Source organism: Hyperolius riggenbachi, chromosome 1, assembly GCF_040937935.1.
Source record: "Hyperolius riggenbachi isolate aHypRig1 chromosome 1, aHypRig1.pri, whole genome shotgun sequence".
Classification (NCBI taxonomy): Eukaryota; Metazoa; Chordata; class Amphibia; order Anura; family Hyperoliidae; genus Hyperolius; species Hyperolius riggenbachi.
Window position 1 is genome coordinate 271,638,272 of NC_090646.1, and position 26,611 is coordinate 271,664,882.

A 26,611-nucleotide genomic window follows, 5' to 3' on the forward strand; every position below is an offset into this window, starting at 1 on the left:
TAGGGAGTGCGTGCCAGGGAGCCCCTTTAGGGAGTGCGTGCCAGGGAGCCCCTTTAGGGAGTGCGTGCCAGGGAGCCCCTTTAGGGAGTGCGTGCCAGGGAGCCCCTTTAGGGAGTGCGTGCCAGGGAGCCCCTTTAGGGAGTGCGTGCCAGGGAGCCCCTTTAGGGAGTGCGTGCCAGGGAGCCCCTTTAGGGAGTGCGTGACAGGGAGCCCCTTTAGGGAGTGGGTGCGTGCCAGGGAGCCCCTTTAGGGAGTGGGTGCGTGCCAGGGAGCCCCTTTAGGGAGTGGGTGCGTGCCAGGGAGCCCCTTTAGGGAGTGGGTGCGTGCCAGGGAGCCCCTTTAGGGAGTGGGTGCGTGCCAGGGAGCCCCTTTAGGGAGTGGGTGCGTGCCAGGGAGCCCCTTTAGGGAGTGGGTGCGTGCCAGGGAGCCCCTTTAGGGAGTGGGTGCGTGCCAGGGAGCCCCTTTAGGGAGTGGGTGCGTGCCAGGGAGCCCCTTTAGGGAGCGGGTGCGTGACAGGGAGCCCCTTTAGGGAGCGAGTGCGTGCCAGGGAGCCCCTTTAGGGAGCGAGTGCGTGCCAGGGAGCCCCTTTAGGGAGCGAGTGCGTGCCAGGGAGCCCCTTTAGGGAGCGAGTGAGTGCCAGGGGAGCCCCTTTAGGGAGTGAGTGACAGGGAGCCCCTTTAGGGAGTGAGTGAGTGACAGGGAGCCCCTTTAGGGAGTGAGTGAGTGCCAGGGGAGCCCCTTTAGGGAGTGGGTGAGTGACAGGGAGCCCCTTTAGGGAGTGAGTGAGTGACAGGGAGCCCCTTTAGGGAGTGAGTGCGTGCCAGGGAGCCCCTTTAGGGAGTGAGTGCGTGCCAGGGAGCCCCTTTAGGGAGTGAGTGCGTGCCAGGGGAGCCCCTTGAGTGAGTGAGTGACAGGTAGCCCCTTTAGGGAGTGAGTGAGTGACAGGGAGGCCCTTTAGGGAGTGAGTGAGTGACAGGGAGGCCCTTTAGGGAGTGAGTGAGTGCCAGGGGAGCCCCTTTAGGGAGTGAGTGAGTGACAGGGAGGCCCCCCCTCTAGCCGCCGCCGCTCCCCCCCCCCCCCCCCCCCTACCTCTCAGCAGACCTCAGGATCAGCGGCGACCCGACCAGATGTACGAGCGGGCGCTGGACGCACCCGCTCGATATGTGGAAGGGATGTCACTTCCGCATATCAGTGCGGGCGCTGGGTCCTAGCGCCCGCACGATTGGTCGCCGGCTCGCCGCCTGATCCTGAGGTCTGAGACTGTCAGTGACGCGGCGGCTGGAGGGAGCCGCTGAGTCTTGACAGAGGGGGCGGCCGGGCGGAGATCCGTGGCACCCCAGGAAAGATTGGGGGCACGTGCCCCCCTAAAACAGGGCTAGCGACGCCCCTGGTTCTAATTACGCACATTCAATTCTCTCAGTAATGTCCATTTTAAGCTCTTTGTGATTGAGTTCCTGAACACAAGATATGGCTTAATGAACTTTTCTTTCTTTCTTTCACTCTTTCAGGGCTTATTCACTCCTAGGGGGTTTTCTCTTTTTTTTTTTTTTTTTTTTTTTTTTTGCGCGTTGGCGATTTACAAATTGCTTGTGCAATGATTCCCTAGGAGAGTGTTCACATCTGAGCGGTTTGTTTCCGATCCGCTCACTAAAGCGCTGCCTGTACCATTTTTGTGGCGATTTGCGTAAATGGAAGGTATAGGGTAATACATTGTATTTATTACTTTCCGGGTGAAAGAGTTTACTTCCTGACTTGCGCCAGGAAGTGAACAAACAAATCGCTCTGCATAAGCGCTTAGAAAATCTCTTTAGAAAAAATAGAAGCGCGCAGGTAAGCACTGGGAGGAGCAAAAAATTGAAAATCACTGGTGTCCGTGATTTCACTTTTAGATGTGAACAGAGCCTCATTGCTGTCAGAAGTGCTTATCAGTCACATATGTAATGTTTATCATCTTTTATTGGATTTCCAAGAGCTAATAATTGAAAGAACAAAAATGACTCTGTCTCACTGAACAGATACTTGGCCATTTGGTTGCTAATCTCGACCCTCCAAAATAGGAAAAAGGCAAAGTGGGCAGCTTCCATGAGGGATGTGTACTATAGGTTATGTATGTATGCACTCGTACATGTTTCTTATAAGGCATTTTTGAAACTGATTTTTGTATAAAAGGTATATCATCTTCTAGAACAGGGGTGTCAAACTCCGATACAAAGTGGGCCGAAATTGAACACGTGGTCCTAGCAGCGGGCCAACCTTGAAGTCTACTGGCCAGCTTATAAAGTTCCCTGGTGTCTAATTGCCCCCCCTCCAACTCTATACAGTTCCTTGCTGTCTAGTGGTCCTCTTCGCTTCCTTATACAGCTCCCTGGTGTCTAGTGGTCACCCCTCCGCTATACAGTTCCCCAATGTCTAGTGGCTCCCACCCTCCCCTATACAGTTCCCTAGTGTTTAGTGCTTTTCCCCTTCCTCTCCATATGGCTTCCGTGGTGATCTAGGGCTTCACCTCCAATATAGCTATCCTGGTGGTCTAGAGTGGGCCAAACATAATGCAAAGTGGGGACACTCCTTGAGGGCCAAATTGAATGACTCTGAGGGCCAGATTAGAGTTTGACATGTATGTTCTAGAACATTGCATACATAAAATTTTTAAATGTGCTTTCTCTGTGTACTTGGGCTGGATATTTTAGATTTTTTTTTTTTAATTTCAGGGCACAGGAACTACTGAAAGTATCTTGATAGAAATCTTGGCATCTAGGACCAGCAAGCAGATGAAAGCAGTTGGAGATGCTTATTACACAAGTAAATCTACTGATGTTTAATAGAGCTGCAAGTTAGTTCTATTTAAAGTGTGTGCACATTCCATCTTTTCATTGGTCCTAGATGGGCAAATGTCTCTCAAAAGAAAATCTAAACATATGGGTGTTGTATCAAAGAGCATAAACAGAATGGTGAGAACAGGGCATAATTATAGCAGTAGCTCACCACAATGGGGATGGATGGAAGTGATGACCATGTACACTCATCAGTTCACCACAGTTTGGCTCCCTATTTGGTGTGAGCTTTGATGCAGAACTTCTCCTGCTAATTACAGGGGATCATGGGAACAGAAGTTTTAGGGCCCGTTTCCACTATCGCGAATCCGCATGCGGGCAACGCATGCGGATCCGCACAGTCAGTACAAGTGGATAGGACTGTTTCCACTTGTGCGTTTCCCCGCACGTTTTTCTGTGCAGAAAAAATCTGCAGGGTAGGGGCCTCAGAATTCGCCTGCGTGTGGAATGCAGGCGAATCGCACACAATGTATTTAATAGGGAAATCGCATGCGTTTTCCCCATACGTTTTTTGCCGCGATTTCGCATGCGATTTCGCATAGGTACCCATGTTAATTCACACAGGCAGTGACATGGTTAAAATCGCATACAGCCTTACCTATGCGAAATCGCATGCGAAATCGCGGCAAAAAACGCATGCGGAATCGCACCCGCATGCGATTTGCCTGCGGTGATTCGCCGGCGATTTCGTAACGCTACAGTGGAAACGGGCCCTATGTCTCTATGGTCCTCTTCTAGGCTGTTTTTGCAACTGCAAAAGAACAGCTTCCATCAGAACTAACACAAGACCTCTATAGGAATAGTTCAGAGGATTTAGCTATATAGATTTATTTGTACCTCAGCATTTCCAAGGGATAAGCTGCCCCACTGCTTCTTAAAAATGAATGTACAAAAACGCTTTATTAATACACAATTTTGAAATGTTAAAACTTCATTACTGACTGCGTTCAATTAATTGAGCTTAATTACTCTTGCAGTTTAGATGACAAAGCCTCAGGAAAGTGCAAATGCATGTTTTCTAACTGAAAAAAATAATTGTATAAAACTTTCAACTAATTGATAAAATGAAAAATGGTTTCACTTGGAATTGCTATCATTTACATCTGACAGGAAACTTCAGTGCAACATCAGCAAGCTTTTGCCGACCTTGCCAGTATCACTCATGTAGATATTGCACGTATGTGGCAGATTTCCTCTCCTGTCTCCACCCAAAAGGGATAATTCAGTTAGCGATTCCCAGCATGGTGTAAAGAGGCACACAGTTTAGGAAACCCTTTAGAATCACCCTTGTAGTATAATTTGCCTTCTTTAAAACAAAAGGTATTTTGTGATTGAGTGCAAAACTGGTTTCCCAGGATGCATCACACTTGAAAATGCAAATCATGTCCCCTAAAAAGCCATATTCGCATCCAGAACTTCTGGTGTATAGTGAGCCTATAGCTTATTTATAAGTGATAGATATTTGTTATCCATTAATGCTGTGTTCTCTTGCAGTGTATGGGAAAAGTCTTGGCGATAACATCAGTTCAGAGACATCGGGTGACTTTAGGAAAGCCTTGCTGTTCTTGGCTAATGTAAGACTTAGAGTTATTGTGGTTATTACAGGGCATTTTTTAACCCTTGGTTTAATTAAGTTTAGGCAGAAGGTCTTTTTGACCGTTGTCCATCATTTTTTGTATTGTACAATGGGCATTGAGAAAGTAACAGCCATTATAATTTAGTGGCAGAGGAGGCAGGGAATCAAAGAAAAACTGGCACTGCTAAAAGCTGTGTTTAATGAGGATTCATCAATTGTGATGCATACATGCACATGCAATAATACAGGCTACTTGCACTGCAGGTGGATAAAAAAAAAATATAACAGGTGGGGTACCTTGTGGGTGCTGGGTTGTTTAAACAACTTAACTTAAAACAACCCAGCACCCACCACACCACAAGGTACCCCACCTGTTATATATTTTTTTTGATCCACCTGCAGTGCAAGTAGCCTGTATTATTGCATGTGCATGTATGCATCACAATTGATGAATCCAAAGAAAAACCAGCACTGATAAAAGCTGTGTTTAATGAGATCTCCTGCCTCCTCTGCCACTCTGTATACCTTATGATACCAGAGCACGCTTAGCTGGAAGTGGGACACCCGAAAGACCACCGCAAGATGCTTGCTCTTACTGTAGTGGCAACCCGCTTTTTCTACCACTGTTGCTGAGCCATTCTAATTTAATTGGTTGAGGAAACATTACATATACTTTATTTAAAGAGACTCTGAAGCGAGAATAAATCTCGCTTCAGAGCTCATAGTTAGCAGGGGCATGTGTGCCCCTGCTAAAACGCTGCTTTCCTGCGGCTAAACGGGGGTCCCTTCACCCCCAAACCCACCCCCGCAAAACTTGGTCGTCAACGTGGTCGTAAATTTTATCTTTCTGGAGGCAGGGCGAACGGCTGCAGCCCTGCCTTTCAGCAAGTCTATCAGACGCGCATCGCCGCCTCTCCCCCGCCCCTCTCAGTGAAGGAAGACTGAGAGGGGCGGGGGAGAAGCGGCGGTACGCGTCTGATAGACGCGTGTGAGGGCAGGGCTGCGGCGGTTAGCCCTGCCCCAATGCGGAAGCGCTCCCTGGCTGTACGGAGGGGATTTGGGGGTGAAGGGACCCCCGTTCAGCTGCGGGATAGCAGCGTTTTAGCAGGGGCACACATGCCCCTGCTATCTATGAGGTCTGAAGCAAGATTTATTCTCGCTTCAGACTCTCTTTAAGATGAACTGGCACATATGCGATTGACTTTTTCTCAAGTTTCCTCCTAGGTGATATTTGTACAACTTGTAAAAAAAATGCCTTTTAAACTGCTTGCAAGCAAGCACTCATAATAATTTTGATAGTAATTTTTCACCTACTTTTTGGTATTTTTTCCAGAACCGCTCTTGGTGTTCACCAGCCCTTATTCCTCTCACTCCAGGTTCCCTTTAAAACCAAAGATCCATCTGTTTGGCTTGGGATATGGACTTCATTACTTGGTCCTTCCTGCCACTAATTAATGAATGTAGACATGCTATCAGCCTTGTATCCCATTGGAGAAAGGAGCTTTCCAAACGTTATGGCTGCTGTTGTTGAAAAGACACACTGCTGTAAACTGCTGGGTCACTGGAGCAGTTATTCCTGTCCACACAGGGTTTTCTGCTATGGTAACTCTGTTAACTTTGTATTCATTCGCTCTTTTATTTGAAGAGTTTAGTGTAGTGAAAAATACACTAAGGGCCTGTACACATTGCTGCTTTTGCGCTGTTTTTAAAATGGCATGCATTTTTTTTTTTAAATCACAAGGTCTTTTGAAAAATCATGAAAATTGTGATGACCTTTACACACTGGTGCGATTCGTTTTAAGAAAGACACAAACGCAGTGACTGTTGCACTTTTTAAGCGCTGCTTATTTAAAAAAAAAAAAAAAAAAAAAAAAAAAAAAGCATGAGTACATGCAATTTTCATTGGGTTTTTTAGGTTATTGGGAAAGCAGGAAAAGAGAGCCTCAGCAAAAATTCAAGCACACACAAATCGCAAGTAGAAATTTGATTAAAAAACAGAATGGCATCACACTGCGTTTCTGATTGTGCTTGCGATTTTTATTGTTTACAGGCCCTAAAGGATTAATAACCTTACCAGGAAAATTGACCGCCATGATTTCTGTTATTTTTAATGTATTTTCAGTGTTTTGTAGTCTTCACAAATACGTTTGCTTGTGTAAGTTTTTGGTCTGGTTCTCACTCTACCCCTATATTGCAGATGCTGCAATAATTGTTTAGCACAAACCCAATTCCTCTGCGACCGCGTGGCATATTTACCTCGCAGTAAATGGATTCAGACCTTTAGCTTTGCTTACAAACATGCAATCAATCTCCATATACTTAATCTATAAAAATTGATTCTGCTTTCTTTTTTTTGCAGTCAAGACGTGACGAAAGTTCAAATGTGGATGAACATCTTGCTAAAAAGGATGCTGAGGTAAATTAAGCTAGACAGGCTTCCCCTGCAACTCTGTGCCACTGACACTAGATAATGATATATGCGGCCTGCCGCCCTCACTTGGCATGCTAATGACTTGCAATTTCTGCCTCTTAAACACTCTTATTTATCATACAGTTTGTGCCATATGTCTTATTTGTCTATTGTGTATTTTTATTGTGAAGGATTTGTCATGCGGCTTAGTTCACTTTATGTGAGATCTGAGACCTTTTACTACTGCACTTCATGTTCTGCTAACATAAGCAATAGGAGTAGCCTGTGCTTGATTCCTGATGTGTAATTGTTATTGAACATAGTCTAAACAAGATACTGTTACTGTAAAAATGTTACTGTACCTTCTTCTTTATAGACCTATAATACTTCTACTTCAGCTCTGTGCTCATCTTTTTGGATAGTCTGACTCAAGTCTATTCTTTCATTTTGGCTAGTTCCACACTGGGGCATTGTGTTGAGTAAAAACATGATTGTAATTAGGGGCAAAGCTGCATCATGTTATGCGACACATAAGTGAAGCATACAGTTCATGGAAAGTATGCTTAACTGCAACTGTAAAAGCACATGTCTGTTAAACCCACAACATGGCTCACATTATTCTATCACACAGCATACATACTGTGACTGTACCGTTATAAGATAATTGCATTGTCTTTGTGGAGAATATAGACTTTTTCTCTTTTGTTAAATTGCCTGCCCATCATTTGTGCAACTCTCACCAGGATTTTAAAGTGACACCGAGCTGAGAGTTATATGGAGGCTGCCATATTTATTTCCTTTTAAGCAATACTAGTTGCCTGGCTATCCTGCTTATCCTCTGCCTCTAATACTTACAGCCATAGCCCCTGAACAAGCAAATGCAGCAGATCAGGTGTTTCTGACATTGGGCTCTATTCACAAAACTTCTCATAAATGTCGTCTTTATCACCTAAATGAAAAAAAAAAAACCTTTCAGCACATTTACATGCAAAATAATCACTCAAAGTTGTTCCTGATTGACTTCATTTAAATATAACTTTCCTTACCTTAAAGTGGTAGGATCAGCCATACTATGTCAGGGGAAAAAAACACATATATAAGTAGATAAATGCTTGATCTACTTACATAACACATGTATTATACTGTCCACGTTTTGATTTCAGTGAATGTTATATAGTAAATTACGAGAATTCTGATCCTGGTGGGGGCCATGTCTTTTGCCCACAGTTAAAGGGAACCTTAACTGAGAGTGATATGGATGTTTCCTGTAAACAATACCAGTTGCCTGGCAGTCCAGCTGATCTTTGTGACTACAATAGTGGCTGAATCACACCCTGAAACAAGCATGCAGATAATCCAGTCTGACTTCAGTCAGAGCACCTGATCTGCATGCTTGTTCAGGGGCTGTGGCTAAAAGTATTAGAGACACAGGATCAGCAGGAGAGTCAGGCAACTGGTATTATTTTAAAAGGAAAGATCCATATCCTTCCCAGTTTAGGTTCCCTTTAAGGCTAACTCGTGATGTCATTTCTGCCCTTCACTTTTTTTTTTCTTGTCTCCTCCAATCGCTGAGTCACCTCAGCCTTGCTTGTAAACACAAGTGAGTAGGGGATTAGGTTCCAGATAAGAAACTAGCAGGGAAATAAAGGGAAGAGGAGGAATAGATTATAGATAAAAAGATCCCCCAGCATGCAATTCTTTGGCACGGACTACTAAAGGGCCAGTGTTCCTTAAGTATGTGATAACTCCAAATCATAACAGCAGAAAAAGTTTTGAATGCAGGATTAGCATCTTTATCACTTAATACACTCAGACCAGTTGCTGTTGAAATTTGATTTTTATGGTGACGATACCGCTTTAAAAAAAAATAAATAAAAATATATATTTATATATATAATTTTTTTTTTTTTTTTTTTTTTTATATATAATTTTTTTTGCTCTTTGGGAGTTTAAAAAAGTAACATAGATGGGTGCCTGTCTGGTATAAAACTCCAAAAGATGCTCATGCTGACACACCTCCGTATGTGTTATTAGGTATCTGATCCCAGAACTTTTTATCCTTTTACTCCATTAGCAGGTTGAGGAAGCTTAACCAGCAATCCTTGCCTGGCATTACAACAAGGGCATTTACACCCATGTAATGCTCATGCAAAAAATACGAGGAGTTCAGTCCAGTAAAGGAAGAGTATTGTATCTCAGTTGGTAGTAGTAAACGATTTAAACATCATGGAACCTAACAGCACTCTGTTCACATTAATTATTTAAAGTGAAAAGTATTTTCAATGGAACAAACTAATGTTTTTAGTGACCGTTACCAACCTTCAGTTTGTACATCTAGTCTTCCAGTTGCTTAAACAGGAGAGGGGGTCGGAGGGAGATCAGCAGTAAGAAGCCGGCTTTTGCAGTGGTACATGGCAGCGATCATCAATGGTTTACCAGCATGCCTGATCAGCTGATTGTTTAGACAAAACCAAAGTTCCCAGTGTACATGGGCTTTTAGTGCAGACCTATTGCTATATAATCTGGAATACCAGAGCTTGGCACATAGGAAAACCAACTTGTAAACTTTGTTCACATACAGTATATTACGTCATGGTAACTACATGGTAGGGCAAAAAGCACTGAATTCTGTTAAATGCTACAAAATATATTGGGTGACCAATGTCTTTATTCTTACTAGTTACTAGAAGCATTATACAGATTCATAATTATTAAGGGTTTTTTTTTTTAAGCGCTTGATAACAATACAGTTAAAGCAATATATGTTTTTATTTAGGTCCTGTACAATGCAGGGGAGAAAAAATGGGGGACAGATGAAGACAAGTTTATTGAAGTGCTTTGTACGAGAAGTTTTCCCCAACTCAGGCGAAGTATGACTTTTTATATTTTATTTTCCTGAGAAGTAAAGCTTGTGTGTGATAACTGATATGATAATTTGCTATAGATAGCGATTTCATACTTGTTATTAAATCTGGAAACAGATGAACTGTAATGAATAAAACTGCCTATTTGTTTACTTACAATATTAACTTATAAATGTAATCCATGTCTGCCCATTGTAAAATCTTTCCTCACCCCGATGTACATTCTGAAATGTATAACAGGTGGCAGTATCTTTAGTGCTGACAGGTGATCCCTCTGCATAGAACTCTTAAGTAAATGAACATTCCGCAACAGGAGATGTGGCTTCCTTTGCAGTTGGAAACGGCCCTTATTTCCCACAATGCAACTAGGTTACACAGTAAACTGCCAGGACCATTTCCTAACCTCTCAATGTGGGAGGGGTTTCACCACTATATCAGCCATACAGATGTCTGATGTCATGATGATCGGTTTGAGAAAAGTAAAAGGTATCTGCTACTGATTGGAATAAAGTTCAATCCTGGGTTAAAGTTCCTCTTTTTAAGAAAAAAAAATGTAACCATTTTGTGTTCAGTCTGACATTTGGGAATCTTCCGCACATAGCAATCAGAGCCCACCAATATTGAGGAGGTGCTGAAAATTCTGCCCACCCATGGCCTTTCCCTGTATCCTTCAAGGGACTTTAAGCAAACATTTACCTGCAACCTTCATATCAGTCAGGCATCAATTTAGAGTACAGATGAGCAAGAAATCATCTTAATTTGTTAATTACTGTCCACATCCTTTCTTAGGGCCTGTTTCCACTACACGCAGATTGGATGCAGAAAAACTCCAGAAAGACTCCAATGAATGCCTATGGGCCTGTTTCCACCAAACACAGATTTTCCTATAGGCATTCATTGGAGTCAGTTTTTCTGCATCCGATTCTGCATCCAATCTGCGTGTAGTGGAAATAGGCCCTAACGGAGAGAAATGAGATTAGCAAAAAAAAAAAAAGCTTCTAGAGTAGTGTACTTTAGGAAGTTGCGCTCAAAATCCAGAAGTCCCCTGTTCAGAGTACTGCAGGTTCACCCTAAAAAGCAATTACAAGGTTTACATAGAGCTTATCATTACTTGTTAACTTGCACATAAAACAATGGTGGATCTCTGCCAGTCATCAAGCAACCTGATTAGTCCTGTCTTGGCGGTATGCAGAGGTTTGTTCCAGGGAAGTGTAGGGAACCGAACGGAGACACACTGGCTGGATTTCACAGTGCAACAGCTTGTCATTTATCTGGTATTGCCCAACAAACTCTACTGTTTTATACTGAATAAACCTGTAAAATGAGCCTTACGGAGTATCTATTTCGAGGTTGCTCGATGACTAGCAGAGAGATCCATCGTTCTATGTGCAAGTTAACAAGTAGCCCTGTCAGTGAGTGTATTTACAAAGGGAGAGTGTATAGCTTTCCTTACTGGTGGTGGCACATCCCAGATTTTATATTTACAGTTTTAAGCACTATGTACATATTTTGATTGCTTTTTAGGGTGATCCCACAGCACTGCAAACAGGGGACATTTTGGACCTTGAATTCATTTTTCTAAAGTACATTTGTGTTGTTTTGGACTGGAGTGCAGCTTTAACTGTCATCTTTTTAGCTTCTAGAGTAGTGTTCGAATGCCCACTGTCCTGTTCCAAGACTATATCCAGCCTGGACACCAGGAGACTGTCAAAGGAATTAAATCTGCATTAAGGAATTTGTATTTAATCCAGTTAATTAGTGCCTTTAGAACATTTACATCGAGTAAATTAATTGCATTAGTAATGTAAGATGTATACCATATCTATCTTTTGTGTTTTTGTGGTATACTTTCCTAAGGAAATTATTTTTTCTCAGTTGAGGTTGGGGAATTTACAGTGATTGGCATTGCAAGACAAAAAGTGACCTTAATCGCTTAGCATGCATGTCAACCTTAGGGGTCCTTTCATTGATCCACCGATATGAGCAGCATATTCTAAAGGTGGCTACACACTGGTCGATTTGCCATCAGATTCGACCAACAGATAGATCCCTCTCTGATCGAATCTGATCAGAGAGGGATCGTATGGCCACCTTTACTGCAAACAGTTTGTGAATCTATTTCAGCCTGGAACCGATCACAATCTGTGGAGCTGCTGCTGATTCCCCCCCCCGCATACATTACCTGTTCCGGCCGGCACTAGTGCCCTGGTCCCCGCTGTCTTCTTCTCCGCTCCAAGCTCCAGACCGTTCCTGCAGCTACTGAACTTCCTGTCCAGGGGAAGTTTTAAACAGTAGAAGGCGCTCTACTGTTTAAACTTCCTGCCGGGACAGGAAGTTCTGTGTAGCTGCAACCGGTCCGGAACCCAGCGCGGAAAGAAGACAGCGGGGACCAGGGGACTCGCGCCAGCCGGAAAAAGGTAATGTATACCCGCTGTATTGCGTCGGTCGTCGGGCATTCGAACGCCGCTATCGACGCACTCCCAACCCGCCGGATGGATCGACGGGAACGATCGATTTCGGATGGAAATCGATCGTTCTGTCAGTGGTGTGCGCGGCAATATCACAGCCGATTCGATCACTGTGATCGAATCGGCCGTATATCGGCGGGAAAATCGTTAGGTGTATGGGCCCCTTTACTTATCCATCTTTCATCCTCTATTGTAGTGTTCCCCAACCCTGTCCTCAAGGCCCACCAAAAGTGCATGTTGGCCCGGTGCACACCAAAACCCGCTAGCAGATCCGCAAAATGCTAGCAGATTCTGAAACGCTTTTTCTTTTTCTGTAGCGTTTCACCTAGCATTTTGCGGGTTTGGGAAGCGTTTTTGGTGTAGTAGATTTCATATATTGTTACAGTAAAGCTGTTACTGAAGAGCTTCTGCAACAAAAACGCCTGCAAAACCGCTCTGAACTGCCGTTTTTCAGAGCTGTTTGCGTTTTTCCTATACTTTACATTGGAGGCAGAAACGCCTCCGCAATCCAAAAATGCCTCACCCCGGGAGTATGCGTTTCAGCAAAACGCCTCCCACTCTGGTGTGAACCACCACATTGAGATACATTGACCAAGCGTATCCGCAGGCGCAAGCGGCTGCAAAAACGCTGAAAAACCCGCTCTGTGTGCACCAGCCCGTTTTGTGGAAATCGAGAGGTAGCTAATCAGCTCTTCTGAGCCACGAATTACCTCACCTGTACATGTTTGTGGTTTTCTGCAAAACGTGTACTGTTGGTTGGCCTTGAGGACAGGGTTGGGGAACTCTGCTCTATGGGACTTGCTCAGTTTCCTTTCTGCTTCAGTCATTTAACACAACTCAAGTCACTGACACAGCATAGAATTGTCTTACAGCTCAGCCTTTAGAGATTTAAATTAGCTTTTTTAGCCTAACAGTTTTTCTTTATTCTCCTGTGTTAAACAGTTTAGAAGGAAGGCAAAACTGGCGTTAAAAATCTCTTACTTTGTTGTTGGCTGAATAGCAATACTCTTTATCCCCAGGCTGCTAAGGAAGCCGCAGGCCGCATAACAGATGTTGCAGAGCATGCTGGGGCTGCTTCTACCTACTGCCCTTCCTGGTCCTCCCCTTAATTTCCCTATCCCGCCCTAATTATTTACTGCAGCCTGATTGGCTGCTTTCTCTCTCCCTCCATCCCCATCCACGCAATTGTTTTTATCTGCCATTTTTGTATATAAGGAGTTGGTTGTAATGACATCATGATCGACCGCACCCCCCTCCCTGCGAATGACATAACGATCGCCCGCACCATCCCCCCCACAAATGTCATCACGATCGCCCACACCACCCCCCCGCGAATGACATCCTAATCGCCCGCACTCACCCCCCCGGCAATGACATCACGATTGCCCGCTCCCCCCCAATGACATCACGATCGCTAGCACCCCCACCTATCTGTCCCCACACCCCCCACCACCCGACTGGCAGCGCGGTCGTCCGCATCCCCCCACAAATGACATCACGATCGCCCGCACCCAACCCCCCCCCCGCGCGAATGACCTCACGATCGCCCTCCTACCCTGCGAATGACAGCACAAACTCCCGCACCCCTCCCCCCCGCCAATGACCTCACGCAAACCCCTCCCCCGGGACTGACAGCGCGATCGCCTGCACCCCCCCCCACAAATGACATCACGATCACCCCCACCCCTGCGAATGACATTACGATCGCCCCCCCCCCCTGCGAATGACATTACGATGGCCCCCCCCCTGCGAATGACATCACGATCGCCCGCAAACCACCCCCCCCCCTGCGAATGACCTCACGATCGCCAGCATCGAAGCCTGATTCCCCCCCCCTGCAAATGACATCACGATCGCCCGCACCACTCCGCGAATGACATGACGATCGCCCGCACGCCGCACCCCACCAGCGTATGACATCAAGATCACCAGCACTGCCCCCCTGAATGACAGCCCGGTCGCACGCAACCCCGCCCCTTCACCGCCACTGACAAGACGATACCCCGCAACCCCCAGGCCCCCTCCCCCCCCCCCCGGGACTGACAGCGCGATCGCCCGCACCAGTCCCCCACCCACCCACACTGACAGCGCGATCGCCCGCAAACCCCCCTCCCCCCCCCCCCCCCCCACGAATGACAGCACGATTGTACGCACCCCACCCCCCCTGCACCGTGACTGACAAGACAGCCCACCCCCGGCCCGTGACTAACAGCGCGAGTGCCCACACCAGCCCCCCCACCCACCCAGACTGATAGCACGATTGCCCGCACTAGCCCCCCACCCAGACTGATCGCCCGCGACCCCCCTCCCCCCCCTGCAGACTGACAACGTGATCGTCTGCGCCCCCTGCCCCCCCCCAAATGACAGCGAGATCGCAAGCAACCCAACCCCCCCGACATGATCGCTCCACCCCTGCTGAGTGCCAGACAATATGCCCCTGTTAGACCAGAGACTGGTGGGAGTGTCTGAGGGTTGGGACTTGGGAGGGCTAAAGAAACAATCAGGAAGCAGGGTAAGGGAGGATATTACATCACAATTGGCTTCAGACAAGACACTCAAAGATGGAACCTGCCATGAACTGTCAGGAGAATCAATCTCTGCAAATACTACATAAAAATTCTGTGAAATCCAAACGTGGACAGTGAAATGCATATGTAATGTAAGTACAGCCAATATTTAGCTACTGATATGTGTTTTTTTTCTCTGAGACCTTATACCTAACAGCTCCTCTTTAAGCAGTCATTGGCCATTTTACATGGCTTAGAATTTTTTTGTTGGGTACGTAAGCAAAACAGAAGATACTACATATTCATAGTAAGTATACTGCTATGTCAAAGAAATGGTAGGAGGATATGACAACACAAATAGACTTGGATCTCCGCAGGATTGTTTATGGCCTAAAGCTGCAGGCTATTGCAGCTTGACAGGATTTCTTATAGAAGACTACAAACTCCTAGTAGTGGAAAAAAACACACCTTAAAGAAAATGTGACTCTACAGATGTTTTGGAAATCAGATTCAAAGGGTATTTAAAATTATCTAGCTTTGTGATCAAGAATGCTCTTTCATAATACATCACTACTGAATATGCAAATTTGTTTCTAAAAGCCAAACACAAATCCAGACCAAATGGGGGTGCAAAGTGTACCTACATAGAGTATATTTTCACAGAGCTGAACATCCATACAGCTTGGGCACATATAGCTCAATAATGTCAAGTACCCCTGCTTTAAAATTAAGTATATATAGTTCCATAGTTGCCCCTTCCCAGCAATCTGGTCATTGAGGCCAATTTTGTCAGCAGCTAAATTAAGTTTGTGTTAACCCTTCCAGTAACTAGAGAGCCAGTCAAATGTGTTTAGCTATTGTATACTGTCAATGCTTTAGACCATAGGTGAAATTGAGTTTCATCCTACTTTAACTGGCTTTTGTGTTAGTTCTCTGCTTTCAATGCTTTATCATACACCACTTGGATTGTGCTTGTTGTTGTTTAACATATTTCAAACCCTGCCTAAGCTTGGGAAAATGTTGTAAAATGCTTTGATCTTCTTTTTATATACAGCCTTAGCTGAATATCAAAACATTGCTAACAAAACCATGGAAGAGAGCATAGAAGGTGAAATGTCTGGTCACCTTGAAGATTTGCTCCTAGCTATAGGTAAGAATTGAGTTCTGCCAAGTACATTGTTACACAAAGGAGAAGATATTGCTGACAATCCTGTCTGGGTTGTAAAATGGAAACCTCATTCTTTGAAACTGACTGTGCAGCAGCAAGAATCAAAACTGTCACATTTTAGTCAGTGATATTAATTTTTTTTTTTTTTTTCTTGAAACAAAATTTATATAGGGGGAGTTTGTCCTTGATTTGTACTATTTTATGTGGCAGCTACTCTTCGGAATTTAGATCCAGCTCTAACTCGCCCCCCCCCCCTCTTTTGTCTGGAAATGTTTTCTAATGTTTATACTTTTTGTAATGTCATGTTAACGTTGTTTCTCTCCTCCCCCAGTGAAATGTGCAAGGAGTACTCCTGCTTTTTTTGCTGAAAGACTCTACAAAAGCATTAAGGTATTGCTATTTTTTAACTACTGCACCTTTTAGTGCTGCTTCCATTAATTTGGCAATAAATGTATCACTACTTATCATACCTAAATGATCTACACAGTTGCCACAAATTAGGCTTTCTTTGAGTGGTACGTTCTGCTAAGAATTATTTTATTTGATATGCATTTTAAAGGGAATAAGAAAACAAAATGAGGATTCAATTTCAGCCCTTGTAGCTTCAAAATAAAACAAGCCACTTTAATTAAAACCCACACATTTTATTTGCCCATTTGTCCCGGTTATTACGTTTAAATTATGTCCCTAGTACAATGTATGGTGACAATATTTTATTGGGAAATAAAGGTGTTTTTTTTTCCTGTTTTGTGCTTCTTTATACTATGTCAATAATTATGCATAAATAACATTAAAATACCCTCCTGACAAGCTAAGTCCCTAAAGTAACATAATGTTTTTGAGTAATCACGCCGTCTGCCCTGCGTTCCAAACAACTTGCACACGTCCTTTTGGTCGTGTTGCAAGCCTCACACCGGCGCACTTCCTTCTTCAAGCCGGAAGGAGGAAGTGCGCCAGTGTGAGGCTTGCAGCATGACCAATAGGATGCGTTCAAGCTGTTTGGAAAGCAGGGCGGACGGCAGAATGATGGGTAAATCGCCCCTTGTATCCCTGCCGCACACCTGCCCCAATTAACCCTCATTTGAATCACAAGTAATTACTCGTGATTACTCAAAAGCCTATCCCTGACAGCAAACCTATTTTGTAATATTTTTATTGTAATTCTTCTTTTTTTTTTTTTTTTTTTTTTTTTTTTTCCCACTAGATGTCCCCACACATTTTTCTTGACTGGTTAGAATGCAACTTCAGCTGCGTTTCAGCCAGCAGGAAATGAGTTTTTAATTTACAATTTAATGATTATTGTTGCAACATTTATTCTATATTAGACATTTGGATTGGCTTTGGAAACATAGGTTCCCATGCACCAATCAGTGCAATCGTAAACAGAGAGGGACAGGTACCTTTGCCCCTGAGGGCTCAAGTGCAGTTTTGCAGGGACATAGATACTCCTCTCTGGGGAGGGCAAGCGGTTAATATTCACACAATGTACATCAAGGACATCCTTGTACATGGTCTTGCATAAATACAGAGCTGTGTAACATGTTTGCAAATATAAAATAATCTATGATAAAGGTAATCTCCCTACTATCCTGTGTGGCAAATCAACACTGTGTGTTACATGCTTGTGGACCCCGCCATTCAGCTGCATCAAAATTCAGCTGGAAGTAATTCAGTGGTCAGCAGATTGGAGGCTCATTTGTGCACCAAGCAAACCATACAGCAGACTCTGTGAGGGTTCAGACCCATTAAAAGCCTTTACTAAGTGTTAGTGATTTGAAAAAAGTCTTGCTTATGTAATGCTATGGGGAACTTTTATAAAATCACATCCCTCTAGTGTGATCACACCCATAGCATTACATTAGCAAGAACTTTTCAAATCACAAAGTGCTTAGAAAAGAGCTCCTAGTGGCTTCCAGGCCTGAAAGGAATCGCTGGAAGGGCCCATTCACACTTGAGCGTTTTTGCCGTCGTTTTCGGCAAACCGCTTAAACACTAGCGCTTTTGAAAGCGCTAGTGTAATTAAACCCTATGGGCCCGTTCCTACTTGGGCGATTTGCGCAAATCACGAAACGCAAACTCTTCGTCTGCACCATTTTCAGGCGATTTTCCGGCAATAGCGTTTAAGTGCTATAGAAGTGCTAAGCGCAGTCGCAGAAAAATTGACGCAGTGTTCAGTGATTTTTTTTTTTTTTCTTTTTCTGCTGAACTGCTGAAATCGCTGGCGTTTTGCGCTTTCAAGTGTGTTTGGGCCCGAAGGGTTTATAAAACTTCACCTAAGGTAATTTGCCAAGCAGCTCACCAGTGTTATCAGATTGTCTTTAAATGTGCAGAGAATAAAAAGCAGAAAAGCTTCCCCTGTATCGCCTGTATCCCCTGTATCCAGGGGGTAGCGGAGAACTTTCCCTTCATTTGCTCTCAATGGTATGGTCTTATTATGCCTTTCAATGATACAGAAGTTTTCTGTTAGTGTTATGCCGTGTTTAATGTTTTAGAGCAAAGATAAAAATTTTGAGTTTCATATCAGTGTATCTGTCTGAGATTTCTTTTGAATGTCTTGATCTAATCACATCTTGCTCCATCCAACCAGCTTTCAGTAATGGTGCTTTCACTGGCCTCTAAATATCAGTAAGAGGGTTAGTTTTCAGAGAGGTATACAGTATGTCCAAGGTGAACCCTCTGAGCACAAAATAAAAATTGCACTCATGCTTTACTATTCTCCGCAACCCCCATAATGTTGTTTTTCTTATGCTGGGCCTTTATATTCACTATATTCTCATTAGCAACCGACTACCCTCTAGGTACAGTATCCTGAATCTTTATTTGCCACTTTATGAATCAGAAACTGATGTTCCTAATGCAAGAAAACCTGCTAGTAACTGTTCTACTAATCAAAGATCTTGGCAACCATATGTGGGCACAGCATTGCAAAGTTTCATGGCAGTTCAATTCACAGATGGGGAAATGTCACTTTCTCAACCACAATGGATCATTTATGATGTTGGATGCTGAGCTCTGATAGTTATAATAACAAGCATAATTGGCAACAGGCAAGGGTATAGTTAGAAATCACGCCAGTATAAGGAAGCCAGAGGTTCCCCTCAAGTATAGGTAGCTTGAAGTCCCGTCCCCCCCCCCCCCATAGGTAGCTATAGGTACCCCCAGTATAGGTAGCCAGATGTGCCCCCTTCCAGTATTCGTAGCTAGATGTGACACCCCCCATATAGATGGCTAGAGGTACCCTCAGTACTGTATTTGATAGCCTCCTCCCCCCCCAGTATTGGTAGTAAATATAGGTAGCCAGATGTCTGCCCCCCTTCCCCGCACAGGTGGCCAAATGCTCCCTAATATTTCTGGTTGCTCATGGAGAGCGCCCTAAGTGGTTGCAACTCTAAATTGGTTTGAGTCTTTGTCTTATGTATAGGTAGCCAGATGTGCCCACTGCCCTCGCATAGGTAGCCAGGTGTGTTGTCTCACCCCAGTATAGGTAGCTAGATACACACACCCCAAACACATCTCAGTATTACAGGTTGGTAGCCAGGTGGGCTCAGCATGGGCTTTTGAAAGGCAGCCATATGGAGTTGCACCTGAACACAGCCATAGCCATGTGCTCAGGCGTAACAAGTCACTTTTTTTTTTTTTTTTTTTGCTGCCAGGTAACGGCACTACATGTCAAATGATGACCTGCTTGGTGTTTACAAACACTGCCATTCAGCTGTATGAATTTACAGCAGTAAGATTGAACTAACTGCCTAACAAGCGCACAGTTCAGCTGTCACTGAATAGGGCCTAAGAAGCAGATGTTGTATGTGATTTGTGGGCAATTGTCACAAACATTGTAATTGCTTTATTGAACTGTCATCCATTGTTTTGCATTACAGGGTGCAGGAACAGATGAATTTACTCTTACAAGAATTCTGGTTTCCAGATCAGAAATTGATATGTTGGATATCCGTGCCGAGTATAAGAAACTTGCTGGGGAATCCCTATATTCAGCAATAAAGGTTTGTTATACTGACAGGAAAGACAGGGCTAAAGTGAAATTCCACTTTTTCAACTCCACCTCTTGTGTGTGGCTATAATTGCAGTGTGAGATTGGAGTTCATAATTCCTCATACTTTACTTTCTATAGTGTATGGTAAGATTAGGCCTTGTTTCCATCTATGTGCTTCTGTCCACTTTTCTATTGATATCAATCTGTAACATTGATGCGCTGATAAAAAGCGGACAGAAGTGCACTTAGGCCTCGTTCACATCTCTTCAGCACAGATGGCCGTGCTAACGGAAAGCAACAAGCCGTACGATCACATGCCATCTGCGCCAGTGATCCCATCCATTGACAGTGATGAGATCAGCTCTGCACTTGCGGGCAAAATGCAAGCAGTAGTACGCAAGTGTTTCCTAGCACATCGTACTGCTGCGAAGCGCAGTAGATGTGAACGGTAGAAGGGCTGTCTATGCCCTTCTGCCGTTCTTAAATTTCAGCACATCATATGCGCTTCCAAATGCGCATGGAAGCGCGTATGATATGAACGAGGGTGGAAATGAGCCCTCAGACAAATATTAGGTGATAAACTGTACTGGTACTGTAATTTACACACACAAAAAATCGGCCAAAACTTCTTGATTCTTTAATCGCATTCAAAGGCTGATTTTCACTTATCTGAAATCATTTATTTGATATGTTTGGTAGGAAAGTGGAAGATGAACTGGGCCACATTGTCTCGTAGCATATTTTTGAGTCTTTATTAAAAGGCATGACTTATCTATATATCTAAAAGGCAGTTTTATTATGCAGCTACTGTGCTTGGGTGGGGGATTACTAGTTAGTTATATATAAGGTATCCTATAAACATGCCACCAATAACAATACTTTTATTTTGTGCTTGACAGTCTGATACTTCTGGGGACTATGAGGCTGCCCTGCTGAGGCTCTGTGGAGGTGATGACTAAACGAAGAGAAGGGGCCAAAATGTTTCAGATTTGAAGAATGGCTATGGAATTTTGTCTAACATGTACCTCTAGAACAGCTGCTAAATAAACCTATTGCCTTAAACTAGTTTTGCTTTCTGTAGTTCACAGATGTGTGCTTTTAGCTTCATTTGTAAACTGTAGTCAAAATGTCCAGTATAGTTGTAGAATGCGCGGAGTACACTTCACTGCAATAAAACATACAGCTTTGTAGTTAGTGCCGGGACATAGCTCACAGCACTCACCTTGGCTATCTGCGGTCCCACAATCATTATTTCAATTATTACTGGGCAGTCCATAGAATATGAGCGAGGAGGAAAAGGCAGTCTTCCGTCTGTAAATGCCCAATTCATCCCAGCTGCCACCCCTTTCCCACCCAGTGTACGTCCCCTTGCTGCTCTGTAGCCACCCATCAACTGCTTTTATACTGTGGTTGCTGGTCTTGCAACCCTTGTTTGTAGCATTAATTTGTTTGTTCAGCAGACGCATCATCCCTAACATACTACACCATAAGGGGCTCCTGTTTACTTTTTTTTTCTTGTTTACTATACTATCCTATACTTTAGGCACACTGGCCCTTTAATAGCCATTGTCATTCAGTTGCATGCTGGGGGTTCTTTTAATCTATAATATATTCCTCTGCCTAGCTGAAACATGATCTTCTTCTGCTCACTTGTGTTTACAAGCTAGGCTGAGGTGACTCAGCGATTGGAGGAGAAAAGAAAAAAGTTAAGGGAAGTAATTACATCAGTATTTAGCCTCAAACTGTGGGCAAAAGCCATGGTTTCCACCAGGAACAGAATTATCTTCATTTACTATATAAAATTCACTGAAACCAAAATGTGGACAGTACAAAACATGTTGTGTAAGTTAAAAGGAAGGTTCACGGTGGGGAGAAAAAAAAATAAATAAAAATGCACATACACTTACCTGGGGCTTCCTCCAGCCTATGGCAGGCAGGATGTGCCCTCACCGCCGCTCCGCAGGCTGCCGGTGGCGCATCCGACCTGGCCAGGCCGGCTGCCAGGTTAGGCTCTTCTGCGCTCTATCAGATGTCCTCCGGCCTGTACTGCGCAGATGCAGTAGTTCAGCGTGCCCACGTGAGGTGCATTTTGGAGCGCAGAAGAGCCCGACCTGACAGCTGGCCTGGCCAGGTCGGGTGCGCCACTGGGAGTCTACGGAGCGGCGGCGAGGGCACGTCCTGCCTGCCACGGGCTGGAGGAAGCCCCAGGTAAGTGGATGTGCATTTTTATTTCCCCCCCCCCCCCCCCCCCACCGTGGATCTTCCCTTTAAGCAAGTACGTGTGTTTCTTTCCCTGGCATAGTATAGCTAATCTTCCTTCTTTAATGTGTTAATTAGTGACATACAGGTAACTACGCCCATCACTGATAAAGATCCAGAAGTGGCCTAAACATGTTTGTGGGAGCAGTCGGTGCACACATCCTAGCCCCTGTAACAAATTTACTCTGACATCTATTTTAATGAAGTATGTAGTACAGTGGTTCTCAATATGGGGTCTGTGGACCCCTGGGGGTACATTGGCAGCTGTCAGGAGGTCCCCCAGAATGGCGGCTTTCACCCCCAGGAGAGTCAGTTTCGGGCAGGCTCGGGGCATGGGAGCGGCAACTTACTTAGGAGTCCATGCAGGAACGGGGCCATCACCGGGCTCTCCCTCGCGTCCTGTTGCCATGGTTACCCAGTAGTCTCTTATGACATCAGTGAGTTGCTGCCGGAAGTAACCATAGTGGGAAGATGCATCGAGAGGATAGCCCAGCGAGAGGAGTCTGCATAAGATTATACTGGGGAACCTATTGGCTTGCTACCTACACTGGGGCACCACCTGTACCTGGCTGTCTATACTGGAGCACCTATAGCTCTCTGTGCATCCCCCCCCCCCCCCCTGAAAAAAATGTTATTTTAAGTGTAAAAGCCAGCTGGTCCTACCTTGGACAAATTGGATTATTTTCCAAACCGTGATTTCCAATAGTGTTGGGTGAAAACAATTGTCTCTAACCTATTTGCAATTGTTTCTGGAATGTTTGTTTGCATAGAGATTTTAAGGGAAACCCTAAACTGAGGGATACAGATGTTTCCTTTTAAATAATACCAGTTGCCTGGCAGTCCTGCTGATCTATTTAGCTCCAGTAGTGGCTGAATCACACATGCTGCTAATCCAGTCTGACTTCAGTTAGGACACCTGATCTGCATGCTTGTTCAGGGGCTGTGGCTAAAAGTATTAGAGACACAGTATCAGCAGGAGAGTCAGGCAACTGGCATTTTTAAAATGAAAAATCCATATCCTTCTCAGTTTAGGATCCCTTTAACCTCTTGAGGACTGCAGGGCTAAACCCCCCCCCCCCCTCCACAGTGACAAGGCCATTTTTTAGTAAAATTGGCCACTGCAGCTTTAAGGCCAAGCTGCAGGGCCACACAACACAGCACACATGTGATTTCCCCCCCCTTTTCTCCCCATCAACAGCTTTCTGGTGGTGGGGTCTGATCGCTCTCCCCCCATATTTTTTTTTTTTTAAATAATTGTTCGTTTTTGGTTTTTTTTACCGTCTCTTAAAAACCCTTCCTTCCCTCCCTTCCTCCCCACAGCCGGCCAATTACGGCAATCGGCTGTCAGGCTTCTGCCTATGAGCCGATCGCTCTCTTGTCCCCCAGGGGGACAGCCGTGACACATGGCTGTCCCCAGTGCAGCAATTGCTGCTGATTGCAGCGCTGCACAGTGTAAATAGACGGCGATCACGCCGTCTAACAGTCTCCCGAGTGACAATAGTCGCTCGGAGACTGAGGGGGCGGAGCTCTGCTCGAGCATGAGATGCACGCGCAACGTGCGCGATCTCATGCAAATTACAGCCCCAGGACTTTACGCCAATCGGCGTTACTGGGTCCTGGGGCCCATTGGCGTGACGCGGTCGTAAACAGGTTAAGGCAGAGATCAAACTTGAGAGAATCAAATGCGTTTCGCCATAAAAAAAGCCAGATACTTACGTAAATAGAGGGAAGGCTCTGGGACCTATAGACTACAGAGCCTTCCCGATCCTCTCTCTGTCCCTGTTCCAGCACTGGCTCCTCGGTCACTTACTGCCGAAGGAGGCGTTGGGAGCCTGAGTTCTCCTGAAGACAGGACTGCGCACCCTCTCTCGCACGTGCACAGCATGGAGCAGCCTCTCTGTGGGAGCCAAATTCTCCCAAGCCAGGGGGATTCAAATGTAGGGGGCCAGGAGAGGAGCAGAAAGATTCAGTAGTACTCATAGCCTTCCCTCTCTTTAGGCAAATATCTGGCTGATTTCTTGTTGTTGTTGTTATTCGGTTCCTATTGACTTCAACCACTTGTGGACCGTAGTGTTAAACCCCCCCCCCCCCCCCCAAAGACCAGGCACTTTTTCTTAAAATTGACCACTGCAGCTTTAAGGCCAAGCTGCAAGACCGTATATCTCAGCACACAAGTGATTCCTCCCCACCAACAGAGCTCTCTGTTGGTGGGGTCTGATCACCCCCCCCCCCCCTAGTGTTTTTATAAATATTTATTTTACTTTTTTTTTTAAATTTCTCTTCTTTTACTTTACCCCACTCCCTTCCCCCCCCCCCCCCCACCAATCAGCATTATCGGCTGTCATAGGCTTCAGCCTATGACAGCGGATCACTTCCGCATCTCCAGTGGGGACAGCCTTGTCACATGGCTGTCCCCAGTACAGCGCTGCTACAGATCGCAGCGCTGTACAAGGCAATTAGACGGAACCGCCGTCTAAGTCTCCCGAGTGGCGATCGCCGATCGGAGACTAAAGGTGGGGTGGAACTCTGCCCCCTGAGCAGGAGAGGCGCGCAGCGAATGCACGATGTCCTGCTAGCTTCATAGACAACCGTTCACGCCAATCGGCGTGGAGCGGTACTGGGGCTGCCGCACTGCTCCCGCCAATTGGAGAATTAACTTTACCTCCTTTTCTTTTCACTAATACAGCTTTCTTTTGGTGGTATTTGATTGCTGCTGTGTTGTTTTTTTTTTTAGGTTTTATTATAGTCCTCAAAGGCATGAATTTAAAAAAAAAAAAATTTAACTTTCTGTGCTGACATTTTGCAACCAAAGTAAAATTTCTATATAAATGTGTCCACATTTATCGTGCTACATGTCTGATAAAAAAAAATCCAATAAGTGTATATTTGGTTTGGGTTAAAGATATAGCGTTTACAAACTATGGTGCAAAAAGTGAATTTTCCCATTTTGAAGCATCTGACTTTTCTGAGCACCTGTCATGTTTCATGAGGTGCTAGAATTCCAGGATAGTGTAAACACCCCCCAAATGACCCTATTTTGGAAAGAAGACATTCCAAAGTATTCACCAAGAGGCATAGTGAGTTCATAGAAGATTTTATTTTGTCACAGGTTAGTGGAAAATGACACTGACAAAAAAACTAAAGTTTCCATTTCTGCTAACTTGTGACAAAAAAATAAAATCTGCCACAGACTCACCATGCCCCTCTGAATACTTTGGGGTGTCTACTTTCCAAAATGGGGTCATTTGTGGTGTTTACTGTCTTGGCATTTTGGGGGTGCTAAAGTGTAAGCACCCCTGTAAAGCCTAAAGGTTCTCATAGGACTTTAGGCCCCTTAGCGCACCTAGGCTGCAAAAAAGTGTCACACGTGGTATTGGCGTACCCAGGAGAAGTAGTATGTTTTGGGGTGTATTTTTACACATACCCATGCTGGGTGGGAGAAATCTCTGCAAATGTTTTTTTTTTTTTACACACACAATTGCCCATTTAGAGATATTTCTCCCACCCAGCATGGGTATGTGTAAAAATACACTCCAAAACATATACTACTGAGTACGGCGATACCACATGTGACACTTTTGCAGCATAAGGGGCCTAAAGTAAAGTCCTATGAGTACCTTTAGGATTTCACAGGTCATTTTGAGGCATTTGATTTCCAGACTACTCCTCACGGTTTAGGGCCCCCTAAAATGCCAGGGCAGTTTAGGAACTCCACAAGTGACCCCATTTTAGAAAGAACACCCCAAGGTATTCTGTTAGGAGTATGGCGAGTTCATAGATTTGATTTGTCACAAGTTAGCAGAACTTTATTTTTGGGTTTTTTTCACAAAGTGTCTTCCACTAACTTGTGACAAAAAAATCTATGAACATACACCTAACGGAATACCTTGGGGTGTCTTCTTTCTAAAATGGGGTCACTTGTGGGGTTTCTATACTGCCCTGGCATTTTAGGGGCTCAAAACTGAGTAGTCTAGAAACCAAATGCCTCAAAATGATTGTTGAAGGGTATAAGCATCTGAAAATTGATGACAGGTGGTCTATGAGGGGCTGCATTCTGTGGAACTGGTCATAAGCAGGGTGGTCTCTTAGATGACAGGTTGTATTGGCACTGAAGTGCAGGATGTTCTCAAGTAGTGACCTGGACATGGCGGCAGAGAACATGGGCATGTGATGTATTGGGTGTGTAGACCAATAACACCGCACTACATTCTTTTTGACTAAACCCATGTTAAGGCTCGTTCCCACTATTGCGAATCCGCATGCGTCCAACGCATGCGGATTCGCACATGTAATGTAAGTGGATGGGCCTGTTTCCACTGTTGCGTTGTTGTTTTGCGTTTTTGGTGCGGAGAAAAAATGCACAAAAGAGCCAACGATTTTGCCTGCGAGGCGAATTCATGCGAATCGCATGTAATGTATTTGATAGGGAAATCGCATGTGGTTTTTCCATGCGTATTTGTATGCGAATTCGCATGCCAAAACGCTTACAATAAAGTTTTTTTTTTCAATTTTTTTTTTTTCACAATTACCCACACAC

At 44.7% G+C, this 26,611-nt stretch overlaps 2 protein-coding genes across 3 annotated transcripts in view; one reads left to right on the forward strand and one right to left on the reverse strand.

Moving 5' to 3' along the window:
- ANXA3 (annexin A3) overlaps nucleotides 1-20,880 on the forward strand; it is a 65,828-nt gene extending 44,948 nt beyond the window's left edge. Inside the window, exons 6-13 of the mRNA XM_068233570.1 lie at nucleotides 2,709-2,799; nucleotides 4,326-4,405; nucleotides 6,767-6,823; nucleotides 9,594-9,687; nucleotides 15,711-15,806; nucleotides 16,156-16,214; nucleotides 19,703-19,825; nucleotides 20,715-20,880. Of these exons, the coding sequence (XP_068089671.1) occupies nucleotides 2,709-2,799; nucleotides 4,326-4,405; nucleotides 6,767-6,823; nucleotides 9,594-9,687; nucleotides 15,711-15,806; nucleotides 16,156-16,214; nucleotides 19,703-19,825; nucleotides 20,715-20,774 (660 nt within the window). The 3' untranslated portion in view covers nucleotides 20,775-20,880. The remainder of the gene's footprint in view (nucleotides 1-2,708; nucleotides 2,800-4,325; nucleotides 4,406-6,766; nucleotides 6,824-9,593; nucleotides 9,688-15,710; nucleotides 15,807-16,155; nucleotides 16,215-19,702; nucleotides 19,826-20,714) is intronic.
- The window catches only part of LOC137506013 (tyrosine-protein phosphatase non-receptor type 9-like), a 122,950-nt gene that overhangs the window by 3,053 nt on the left and 93,286 nt on the right, over nucleotides 1-26,611 (reverse strand). The window contains exons 13-14 of one of the 2 annotated variants that reach the window (XM_068233569.1): nucleotides 7,673-7,766; nucleotides 5,913-5,928 (exon numbers count right to left, since the gene is read on the reverse strand). In XM_068233569.1, coding sequence (XP_068089670.1) covers nucleotides 7,729-7,766 — 38 coding nt within the window. In that variant the 3' untranslated portion in view covers nucleotides 5,913-5,928; nucleotides 7,673-7,728. Of the gene's footprint in view, nucleotides 1-5,912; nucleotides 5,929-7,672; nucleotides 7,767-26,611 lie in introns of those variants that run through there. The other variant, XM_068233568.1, reaches the window with a different exon arrangement.